The 12500-nt window shown below is 45.1% G+C and overlaps 1 protein-coding gene across 1 annotated transcript in view; it reads left to right on the forward strand.

Moving 5' to 3' along the window:
• Positions 1-402: 402 nt before the first annotated feature.
• The window catches only part of ADAMTS2 (ADAM metallopeptidase with thrombospondin type 1 motif 2), a 217449-nt gene continuing 205351 nt past the window's right edge, over positions 403-12500 (forward strand). The window contains exons 1-2 of the mRNA XM_067567255.1: positions 403-1538; positions 2691-3052. Of these exons, the coding sequence (XP_067423356.1) occupies positions 1451-1538; positions 2691-3052 (450 nt within the window). The 5' untranslated portion in view covers positions 403-1450. The remainder of the gene's footprint in view (positions 1539-2690; positions 3053-12500) is intronic.

A 12500-nucleotide genomic window follows, 5' to 3' on the forward strand; every position in this document is an offset into this window, starting at 1 on the left:
TACTACATTAAAGTCACACATCAAGATTGGGCCCTAAGGCTGGATGTTTATTGCATGTGGCAAAATTTTTATGGCAAAAAATGTAATTTTTTTTAACTGTGCTTTTTATGTAATTATTAATTGCTGTTTGCATTACAACAGCACCAGAGGTTCCTTGCAAGATCAGGGCTCCATTGTGCTAGATGGAACGGGTGGCGGAGATCGATCCCGCCAAGGGGCCAATCTCCTAGCGTGCGTTCCCTGGCATCGAGGCGGTCTCCAGGGATGGAGCACCAGCAGCAGAGGAGCCCAGACAGCCCAAACAGTCATTCACAATCGCCGGCACCGAGGGCAGTGGCATCAATGAGTCACTGCAGGTCCCGCTCGGTATTGAGCAGACGCTCCCCATCCGGAGCTTGGCACCGCTCTAGGTCACCGGCACTGACGAGTTCGCCCGTGCACGGGCGGCGCAGAACCTGATTGCCGGCATCACGACGTTCGCCCAGGGAAGATCCCTGCCGACCACAGGCTTTGGTAGCAAGAGGCTCCCGGTCACCCAGACGCTGCTCCTGCTTCTCCTCTTACCACAGGCAGTCCTCCTTTCCAAGTCAGGCCTGGCAGCGGTGCTGCTGGTCTCTGGATTGTACTCCCCGTCCCCAAGACCTTGGTCAAGGGAGCGCTGGGATAGGAGGCACAGATACCGCTTCTCCTCCCCTCGGTGCTGTGAGCTGGGGAGACGGTCCAGCTCCAGGCGACAGTGGTCACTGGCGGGAGGGTCTGGCAATGCTAGTTGCCAAGTTGAGATCCGGATACAACTGCCCCCCAGTGTGCAAGGTGTAGGATCAGTGAGTAATATAAACCTATTGGGACGGGAACATGTGCGCTCTTCTCCCTACTGCCGAGGGCCTAGCATGATGTCAGGGCTCAATAAATAAGAAGAGCCTGGTGTGGAGCGGGGCTCAGAGCTGGGCGTCTTGGGACAGTAACTCGAGCGCATTAGGACCTGGGGGAAGCATGGCGCTCACCGCTAGTCTGTGCTGCTGCTAGCGCAGAGCCAAGGGCAGAGAAACGTGGCTGTCGAAGCGGTGGGTGGGGAAGTGTCCCGCAGCCGGAGTTGGGTCCAGGAGGGAGGGGAGTCGAGTCCTGGGGCTGCTGCCCGGGCTCGCTGCGAAGCCGGGCTGCGCCGGGTGGCAGCGCCTCTGTCAATCAGCCTGACTTCACTCCTGCACGCCCCGTGTTCTCCGCGCTGCGCTCCAGCCGCCTCCTGGTGTTTCGCTGCGAGCGCAGAGCGGCGGCTGCTGCGGGGTGCATGCAGCAGGGGACCCGAGCGGAGCCGAGGCGTCCCCGCCGCGTTCGGGGCGGCGCTGCGTGGGAGCAGGCGGCGCCGAGTTGCCCCCAGATGGTATCGGGCGGCCGTGGGGAACTTTAACGCTGGCTCCAAGTGCTGGGCTCGGGCTGCGGTTCAGCGGCAATGGATCCTCCAGCGCGGATCGCCTGTCTGCTGCTCTGCTGTGCGCTCTTCCTGCCCGCCAGCTCCCTGCAGAGCTCCAGGGAGAGAGGTAGGTCCTGGGGGGAGATGGCTCCATCCCTCAGCCCTCTTCCCGCTGCCATTCACTTGGCTTAGCCACCACTTCCCTGCAACCTCCCCCTCTGAAGTCCCAGCTCGCTCTGCCTGGGGCTTTCAACTCCCCTTCAACTTCTGCAAACACTTTTTGCGAGACGCAGTTGCTCCCTGTGCTCCCTGTACCTCCTCTGGCAGCAGCAGAACAGGGGAAGATAGATCTGCCTCCCCGGGGGGAAGGGACTTCTGGGATCCCGAGGAATGACACTTCTGTGCCACTGTCTCTGCAATCCGATAGCCACCTTCTGGATCCCCAGTGGGAAGCTAAGCCTCTGGAAAGGAAGGGGACTAGTGGAGATCTGTTTTAAATCCCAGATCACATGAGAGTGTTTAGTCTGAGACGGGGAATCTCGAATGAACGCTGGTTTCAGTGTCACACATCGGACAGATCAGAGTTTAGTGGGTCAATTCCTAGAATTCCATGTGTAAAAAACCCAAAAACAACCAAACAACACATGCTAACTTTTTTTCCCTTCAAACAACCTGAATTTAAATGCTCCAGAAGTCGCCGAGACACTCCCACTGGTCTAAGCCCCACTTACCAGCTGTATATTGTGCCTGATAATCGCAGGCTTTCAACTTGTTTAGGATTTGATCAACTTCTCCCTCAGTTAGTTTTTGGGGAAACTTATTTTCGTTTTAAATTTCTGACCTGCAAATACTGATAGTATAAAGTTTTCCTTCCCCTAACCTCTGTGTGTAGCCCTGGTCAGAGGTCAATTTAATAGAAGCTGGATCGTTCTCAAGCATTGTGCCAGCAGCCCCCAGACATGCAACATCCTAGGTGATTAATGACAGTCTGAATAGCTCAGCTGTCTGAGCTGACTTCAGTTCATAAAACATCTGGAAAAGGGATGCAGGGTGCTTATTTTGTACGAGGACTTATTTTGTTGTCTTACATTTTCTTGTAATTGCCCTTTGCTCTGTGTTAGAAACTAAGCAGTTTAGCCATACTGGTGAATGAAGTGGCTGTGGATAATTCATTGGCTGTCTCCCTTATGTAACTGTCTAATGGGGTAATGGATCATGGACTAATAATTCTAAACCGTGGAATATTTTTTAGTTGTAATACTTTTTTTTATCTTTCAAGATCCTATTTTGAGGAATATAGAGGAATACAGACTTGTCGTCCCAATCAGCACAGATTCAGAGGGCAGGTTCCTATCTAACCTGGTGTCTGGACCTCCAAAGGGGCGCTTCCGAAGAGATGCTGGGGATTTGCAACATGACACAGCAAATGAGCAAATATTTTATAATGTCTCTGTTTTTGGACGAGAGTTTCACTTCAGGCTGAGGCTGAACTCTAGGCTGGTTGCCCCAGGAGCAACAATTGAATGGCAAGAGGATTCTAATATGACTCATATTGAACCACTCCATGGGAATTGCCTGTATGTTGGGGATATCACTGATTTGCCTAATGCTTCAGTTGCTATAAGCAACTGTGACGGGCTGGTAAGCTGCTTTGCTATTATACCTAATATAATTACTTTACTTAATTTTCCTACAGTGTATATATATTTAAAATGTGTGGAATGTGTTATCCTGAAAACTTGCACCTCATGTTGTGGTAACTCTATTCAAATTAACTAGGTGTTCCTTAACATCAAGGTAGCTGTGTTGCAACAATAGCTTCTTTTACAGATGGCAGTGGAGCAAGTTCAGTTGAAACAGTGGTCTAATAGTTAAAATAGAACATAGCTAAGTACTGTAACTCAGTGGTGATTTCCATTAGAACTTAATTGAGGTTTTTAACATTTAAAAAGGAGGTCAGAGTGTCATGTTCTGATTTTTAGAAGAGGAGAATAATGAAAGATGGGCTGCATTGCAAACAGATTTGACATATGTTATGCTTTTGTCTTTGAAAAATTAAACTTGTTCAAAGGATAGAGTCAGACCTTTATGGCTTTATAGATCGTTCACGCAAGCCAACTCTATTATCTAACCAAATGATTTATGAAAAGTAGCAAAAGCGTTAAAGGGTTGCACAAGGAAACTGCTCCATGTCATGCATTTTACGTGGCTGGGTATGTGAGAGCATGTTATGGTTTTCTATTCTGGAACACATGTTCAGTGGCCAACCTATATCTGTTAGTGTCAGACATCTGAAAGAAACACACACTGTGATTTTAACAGTAATTGCTATGTAGAGCAAACTTTGTTTAAATGACAAAATGACTTTTTGGGGGGATAGTGAACTTCTAATCTCTACAATAACTCTTGGTAGATTTTTGGGACTCATATCTTTGTGATTATTTAAATTCTATATAGTTCATGCTCTTCTTAATCAACAATTTGACTCAGTTGTAGTCCATTTTTTTCTAGGTAGTTATAGAAAACTGTTTGATTTACAGCATCAGAACACAGGTCTTAAAACTATAAAAGTAAATGAGATCACCTTCCTCTCTCGTCAGTTTCTTTCTTCCCCTCTCTTAACTGTATATGTTCTTATTTCTAGAAGTAGGCTTTAATGTTGCTGTAATTATTTTTGATGTAGACAGGTTGGTAGGGGCAAAAGTTCCTTCAAGAATCATACTGTTACAGCAAATTTTTTCATTGTCCCAAGAGCAGACCAGGAAGCAGATTTTTGACTTTCCCCTTGCTCAGGTGGGGAGTGATTGTGCTAGCTCAAGACCTGGTACAGATCATTTAACACACAATTGAAACTCTTTTGGCCAGTGCATAGCAGGGGGTGGAGCCAATGTTTTGCCCACTCCTCGCCCACCTGCATCAGTGAGGAAGTAGAATTGGACCCAGTGTCGGCAGTGATCAGTAAAGCCACACTTCACATAATGCTAGGAATAGTTCTTAAAGAGCTAAAAGCTAGAAACCAACTGTAGTTACCCAAAGAATGCTACTTGGTTGTCCAGTAATATCAATTAGTTAAGATAAAGTGAACAAAATTGCATTAACTGCTGTCTGACTGAACCCCATTAACTGACTTCTATAGAATATTTGAGTCAATCAGGCGTATGATCATCAAAATGTGGCATTATTTCACTTATAGCCTTATGTAAATCTTACTTGTGGCCAGTATGCACGGAGTATTAATACAATAAATTGGTGTGATTCCATTGTACCAACTTTGAGCTGCCTATTGCATTTTATTCATTTAGGTGCAGTTCCTGAAAGCATTTATGCATGTGCTTAATTTCCAGCTCATAAATAAAGTGCTTTTAAGACTTGAGCCTGCTTTAGAAGAGTAGAAATAATATCATTACCCTGGAATACTGACCCAAATGGGATATTTCCAACTTTTCAAATATACATCCTGTTTTATCTTTTGTTTGCTTTCTGTCACTGCTTAATACTGGTTTTGGCATTTAGCTAGCAGCTGGAGACTCTTATCCTGTGACAATGTTTTACACTAGTGACTAAGTCTTCGTAAATACGGGAAAAAATTAAAAAATGATCATTTAAACTTCAACCAAATGAGCATCAGCCAAATGTTAAAAAGCATGTTAAAAAAATGTTAAAAGCAAATGCAGAAAAATGTACATGGGGTGTGACTCAACTCCCATTAAAGTCAATTGTTGACTTCTGTGAGTTCTTAGTTACTGAGGTAAATTACTGTAATAGACTATTACGAAGATTTCAGGCTAGGCTGAAAACTGGGGGTTATTTTATCTGGATCCATAACTAATGTGCTAGGTTCTGTACAGCATTCTTATTTCCCCCCTGTCCATTAGGAAAACTAACATGCTAAAGAGAGAGTATCTAGCGGTCTGAAGATGGATATGAGAACTCCCAAATTCTAATCTGGCTCTCATGCTGATTAGCCAAAGGCCATATAATCTCTGTGCCTCGATTCACCCACTTCTGAATGGATAATTTTAGATCCTAAATTATTTAGGGCAGACCATTGCCTAAATATGTTTGTACAGGGCTGAAGTCACTTAGGTCTTGTAATGCTGATCAGTTTTAAAAATTTGGGCACAAGTGACTTTCCCAAGGTCACACAGGAAGTCTGTAGTGGAGCAGTGAATTGAACCTAGGTTCAATTGAGTTCTAGGCTAGTGTCCTAATCACTGGACCACATTTCATCCTTCTTAGGTTCTTAACAATGGATTCATATGTGAGTACCATAGGAGGCTATTCAATATTCAGGCTTATTAGTTTGTCTTCTGAATCTGAATACTTTCCGTATTATCAAAGGTTGCTTACGGCACAAACAAGGCTCTGCCATCTCTGTCTGTCCTGGGCTGTTCATTGTATGTCCTCTGTGGGGTTAAATGCCATAAGTTTTCTCTCTCTAAGTACTGTTTGATGGAGGGATTCTTGAGATCTTCCCTTTTACATGTTCCTCCAGCTGCCTAATGGCATGCCTGCCATGGCAAATGTTTTGGCTTTATTCCTAACACATATCCCAGATATTTCCATCTTCTTTGCTGGATAACTTTGAAGATAAGGGGTTGCTGAACTCTGACGAATCTTGGCACTTGTTATAAATTCATTCCATTTAATACCTCATATTTTCCTGAGACATTTGCTTTGAGGCATTTAGATGTCTGTACCTTTTGATGGATTTACAGCTTTCACATCCTTATGTTAAGGTGGAAATAAGATTTCAATTGAAAATTTGTGGTTTGGGCTTAAGTAGTAGATTTTTGATGACTGAATCTTGTTTAAGCTGGTGAATGCAGCTGCTGTCTTGCCAATTCATGACATTATTTCCTTTCGCATATCCTTGTTAGCTTGCATAGTACTACCAAGTGTATTTTACATTCCAGTTAATATACATGAGAGGGCTGTCTTGTGCTTCTGGTTGTATCAGAAAGTTGAGTTTGTTGGAACTGACATAAATGGCAGCAGTAGATGTGCAAGTGAAGTTACATTCTATACAGTAGAGGGTTTTTATAATCCTGTAATGTGTGATCACTCTAAAAAGTTGGGATGTGTACACACAACTGTATATGATTTTCCATCAAAACTGAGGATTGGTTATTTTTAATGTGGGTCTTCCCATAACTTTCCAGAGTAGAAACCAACAACCACTTTTATGTAGCGCTGGACTGGGGGGGGGAAGCCAGAGATGAAGATTTCCAAAGTATGCAAACAGGACATATTTTTCATAGCTGAATTAGGCCTTTAGAAACCCATTGCCATAGTGAAGCTAACTAGTAGGGAACCTTTTTCTAGAGCTGTGAATATGATTTTTTAACCATGTAAAGAAGTGTCACTGTAACTTTCCTACTTGAAATAAAAATAACTTGTTCTGTATTGGGCTACTGAATATCTTTGCTATTGGCTGAATCACACCCAAAATAGGTATCAGTGTATTCTGAGTTTACATTTTCAGTCCCCAGTTCTCCATTCCAGCAGAGCTATGTTCCGTGCAGGGTACCTTTTATGCCATCCTTGTGCCTCCCCATATCCTGTGCTGTGTAAGAGTAACCTCAAGGAAGCTCTAAAATTCTCATCTGCCTGTGGCCTCTGTGGTCGTTGCAGAAGACACAGTGCTCTGGCCACACATTTGTCCTTGGCATGTCCTGTACATTAGGGTCACAATGAAGAGCCAGCTAGTCCCTGGGGTAGGGTTAATCTCTGATGGATGACAGATTCACTTCCTTTATAGCCTCTTTACATTGCCGGGGCGGTACAGAGGTGCCAGAGGGCAATAAAAAAACCAGACCTTTGGCATTGTCACCTGGCTTCCCTCCAAAGGGGCATCTTTGTCTCCCCCTGAAAACCAAGGATCTTCTGAAATCTGCTGACGACCAGAGCCATCTATATGAAGGACCTGTGCCTCTGCCCTGCAGCCTGGTCTTCATGGCTGCAGAGCCCTACATAATGACCATCTGCTAAGCACCAAGCCTCCTTTCTCTCCAGAGAGTTTTCATTGAATGATGGATGAAGAAGGGAAAAGTGTTGTTGGTGGGCTCAGTGTTTAATGTTCACCAGCTCAACCACAGAGCTTCTGCCCAGCTGCAGAGCCCAATCCTCAATGTTCACCAGTGGTGTTGAAGACAGAGAGGAGCATGCTATGAAACCAGAACTCTTCACTTTACTGCATCCGGGTCTGCTACTTGTGGAAAGAGGGGAACATACTAGCTGACATTAGTTCCAATATTTATGGCAGCTGTGAAAGTCTTCGGCAACATTTGTATGGTACTAACATTGGGGGTAGAATTTCAGTGACGCTGAATATACCTCACTGTTTTTATAATACATCCCTAACGCCTACAGGAAACTGAGTAGGCTTATATACAAACAGACATGTAGAGATAAACACAGTACAAACAAAGCATGTGACTTGGTGTAAGAAGGACAGTATGCACACAATCGAAGTGAAATACATCCGTTTTGGATCAGTGCAGAATCTAGCTTTGATGTATTTCAGGGTAGATACAAGTGAGGCACTCTGAATAGAATGCGTGAGTTTCTTATGTGTACCCCTCTCTATGCAAAGAATTTGGACTATATAGCAAAGCCTTAAACATTTTTAACATGTCAGGTTCAGGTCCACTGAAAAAGATACACTGAAAAATCCTGAATAATAAGAACTAAGTTTAATAATTTATTCCATGTCAGGAACACAACAGAAGGCTGAAATGTAACTTTGAACTTTGATGTCCTGCTATCTCTCTAAAGTAAAATTTGAGCAGCTATAAATATCTACCCATGCTGTTCACTTGTGTACTGAGGTCTAGCAACAGGGGTGTGTGTATATGTAGATGGGTGGATTTGAAGAGGAGGGCAGGGAATTGAATCTAAAATGATGAGGGTGAAATCCTTAGCTAGTATAAATTGATTTAACTCTACTAGTGTCAATAACATTACACCAATATACACTGAGGATAGAGTCCTGAATAGAGCCCTGTGGGGAACTATTTTTTTAATCCTGCTCCCATCCCGTCCTGCAATACCCATTCCCACCTGCTCCTGCATTTTTATCCCACTCCCACCTGCAAAAGTCTTAGATTCTGCAAATCTCACAAAAGAGACAGATTTCCCCCATGCAACAAAACACACACACACACACACACAGAATTCAGACATGGTTTTTACCAGTAAAATAATAAAACAAATCTTGCTTAAACGATGTAAAAAAATACTTTAACTCCTGTTATAATAGATATCCAATCTCTTTCTATCACTCGTTTAAATTTAAGTATTAAAATCTTTATGTAGAAAAAAAAAAGATTGTTTTCCCACGAATTACCACGGTCTGTTTGTTTTGCCCACCCAATCCTGCCCGCAATAATGTATATTTTACCTGCTTCCGCTATTATGGCAGTGGATCCTGTGGGACTCGCAGGATCCCAGTCCTGCTGCAGGGGTCTAGCCCTAAGCATTGTGCTACATCATTGTAATTCTCTGGCATCAAAGTTTATACGGACTCTTTTTTTTCCCCCTCTGTGTGTTTTTTTTAAATTAAATATCAGATGTTCAGTGAATCTGCAATGTTGCTATTAAAATGGTAAGTTATTACAATACTGATATGACAAATAAATTATTAAGAACACTTCTGGCTGCTTCATTCTTCTGCAAACTACATGGAGTGCCAAGCCCTGCTTCCCTTATTTATGTGAATAGTTGAGTTCAGTGGTACTACTCAGGTGAGCAGGGATTGCTTTTCAGTGTTTCAGACTGGGTTGTATACTGTAGCAACCCTCACAAAATATTTGAGAGAGAAACCTAGTGTCTGGCTGCTTGCCCAGATGCTAATTCCTCTAGAAATGCCTTGTCAAAGATAGTGCTATTTAAACTTTGTTCCCTAAAAGCAGTAGTGACCGCAGAAGAGGGCCCATCTTGGTGAGTTAATGACAATCAGCACTCTCCTAGCCAGTCATTAATTTTCAGGAAGTAACTTGTTGCTTTCATTGTTATTGCTTAAGTGCCTGTTTGGTAAATATCCTAACAAAATATTTTTTATGTGGGATTTGCGAGTATCTTTCTGTTTTAGAAATCAAGTAAAGAAATTATCTGTGTGCACATAATCTCTCTCATCTCTGACAGATGCTATGCTTTAAAGTGTTAAATTATCATGCTGAAGCCCATCCCTGTTCAGGACAATCCTGATTAACTTTAAGCATGTGCCCTGAGTCCCATTGAATTCAGTGGGATTTAAGCATGTGATTAAGTGCTGTCTTCCTGGTGGGATGTTTTCCTGAATTGGGACCTGATCCCTAGCCAACTGAATCAATAGGAGTCTTTTTTCCATTGACTTTAGTGAACTTTGCATCAGGCCCATCATGCATATGATTTTGACAAAGGCTGCCATGTAAAATATTCACCATTAATTTAAAAAAAATTCAAAATATCTTGTAGCATTTTCTACTTTTGGTTTGAAGTCTGTTTTGAATTGTTACATCTTTCCTTAAAATTCTGAATATTTCAGCAATTCCTGTTCTTCGAGTGCTTGCTCATGTTGATTCCATGTAGGTGTGTGCACGCGGAGTGCATGCTGGAAGGTTTTTCCCTAGTGGTACCCGTAGGGTCAGCTCTAGTGCCCGCTGGAGTTGCACCCTCATGGCGCCTTATATAGGGTCCCCGCCAACTCTCTGCCTCTTCAGTTCCTTCTTACCGCCTGTGACTAGCTCTCTTGCTTTGCAAGTTTCCGCATTGTTCTTCTAGGAGTACCTGTTAAATAGTTGCTAATTAGTTAGCATAGTTTTAGAATAGGAATAGTTACTGCTTATTGGTTTTGTTTCCCCTGCCCACTCATGCCTGGCTTCAAGCCCTGCAGGTAGTGTAAGAAGCCTATGCCCAGGGACAATCCTCACTCATCTTGTCTAAAATGCTTAGGAGAGTCTCACCAATGGGATTGTTGCAAGGTTTGCAGAGGCTTCCATCCCAGGATTCGGAAGGAAAGAAGCCAGAGACTTAAATTCCTGATTGATGGAAGCAGCTCTCCACCCTATGGAGCAGAGCCTGGCAGAGCAGAGGCCTTGCACCTTGGCCTCTGTGCGGAGTGTGCCAGCGTTGGTGAGGAAAGTGGCACCGAGGAAGGACTCCACATCTAGAGACTCCCAGCACTAGTATAGCTTCCCGGCTTCGAAGGACTCAGTACGTGGAGAGATGTGGAACTGCTCCCACTCCCCGGTGCTATGTTAGAAGCAGAAGACGACAGGCAAGGGATGCTCGCCAATGCCAAAGTCATCGGCGTACAAGGGCTTGAGCAAAGTGAAACCCTGCACCGGGTCACTGAAGCCCCCGAGCCCACACCCCCGGCACCGTTGACTCTGGTTCCGTGAAAGGGTTCGTTGAGTCTGGGCCTCGTGGGCAGGGAAGCAGGCGAGAGGAGAAGTTAGTTTCCCTCCATGCCTGAAACCTTTGAGGCTGCGAGGAAACTTACCGAGGGTATGGCCCCACTGCTCCTGCCAAGGCATGACCAGGATTAAGAACCAGCACTGAGAAGAGCTGCGGTGTCATCCCAAGGCAACTTGCCATGATGGCTCCCGGCATTGCGCCTCCACGGTCCCCAAGGAGTGAGCGGTTCTCATCCGACTCTGAGACGGAGTCATGCTCATCAAGGAGGAGCTGGCACCTCCTTAGATGCCAGAGGGTAGAGAGGACGCACCCGCTCTCAATGCCATGGCCCCCTCAATGGCAGATGCTGGCCCAATGGCCATTTTGGACCCCATGGGCATTCCACCAGGCTCAGTGGTCCTACGCTGGCAGGTTGCAATTGTTTGCCTTGGACTTCAGGCCCTGGCTATCCCACTCTGCTGGCAGCCTACCATATGGCACTGGAGAAGGCTACAACCATTCTGGTGCTGAAGGGCAGGAAACATCAATGGTGCCAATCAGAGCATCCTCCTCCTCATCCCCTTATGAAGCTATGGTGGGAGCAGTAGCCGCACCTAAATCAGATGACAGCAGCGTGCACCAGGAGCTGCTTTGCAGGGTGGCGCAGAATATGGATCTTCAGGCAGAGGAGGTCATAAAGGGAGTAGACCCTATGGTGGGCCTTCTGGCCCCAGAAGGTCCCTCCAGAGTTGCTCTGCCATTGATAAAGACTACCCAGGAGATCACAAAGACTTTATGGCAAACACCTGCCTCTGTACCTCCTACTACAAAGAAAGTAGAGAGAAAGTACTTTGTGCCTTTGAAAAACCATGAGCATCTCTATACCCACCCTCCTCCAGGGTGACTCATGATGGCAGCTGTCAGTGATCAGGAGAGGCAAGATCAACAAGGCCCCACTCTGAAGGCCATGGATGCTAAGAAGTTGGAGCTCTTCAGAAGGAAGGTGTAGTCTACCAGAGGGCTACAACTTTGCTTTGCAAATCAGCAGCCATCCTCAGCAGGTACATCTTTAACTCCTGGCAGTCCGTGGAAAAATTCAGAGTCAGTACCACTGGACTCCAGGACTGAATTCATTGCCATGGTGAAGGAGGGTAAGGCAGTGACGAAGACCCTGCTTCAGGCAGCCTTAGACATGGCGGATGCAGTGGTTCAGACTATGTCTTCAGACATATCCATGAGAAGGAGCTCCAGGCGTCGGGCCTCCCGCGTGAAGTCCAGCTAACTATACAGGACCTTCCGTTCAAAGGCCCAGCCCCATTTTCATCACAAACTGACACCAAGCTGCATAGCTTGAAAGGTTCTCAGGCTACACTAATGGCCCTGGGCACCCCAGAGGAAACATTTCAAGCTGCAGCCCATCCGCAGGGCACTCCATCTTTGCTAATCCTATGGTAGGGCATTTTAGGGTTTGGACAAGTTGTATCCTCCTACACGCAATGGGACCTCAACCTCATTCCGTCAAGGCTGACAGAACCACCATTTGAACCCCTAGCGAAGTGCTCGCTTTTCTACCTTTCCTGGAAAGTGGCCTTCCTGGTGGCCATAACTTTGGCCAGGAGGGCATCTGAGCTCAAAGTGCTCACCTTGGAACCTCCTTATACAATTTTCTTTAAGAATAAGGTACAACTTTGTCCTTACCAGCTTTTCTTCC

Source organism: Emydura macquarii, unplaced genomic scaffold (assembly GCF_026122565.2).
Source record: "Emydura macquarii macquarii isolate MOO-44397 ecotype Brisbane River unplaced genomic scaffold, CSIRO-AGI_Emac_v2 contig_2768, whole genome shotgun sequence".
Classification (NCBI taxonomy): domain Eukaryota; kingdom Metazoa; phylum Chordata; order Testudines; family Chelidae; genus Emydura; species Emydura macquarii.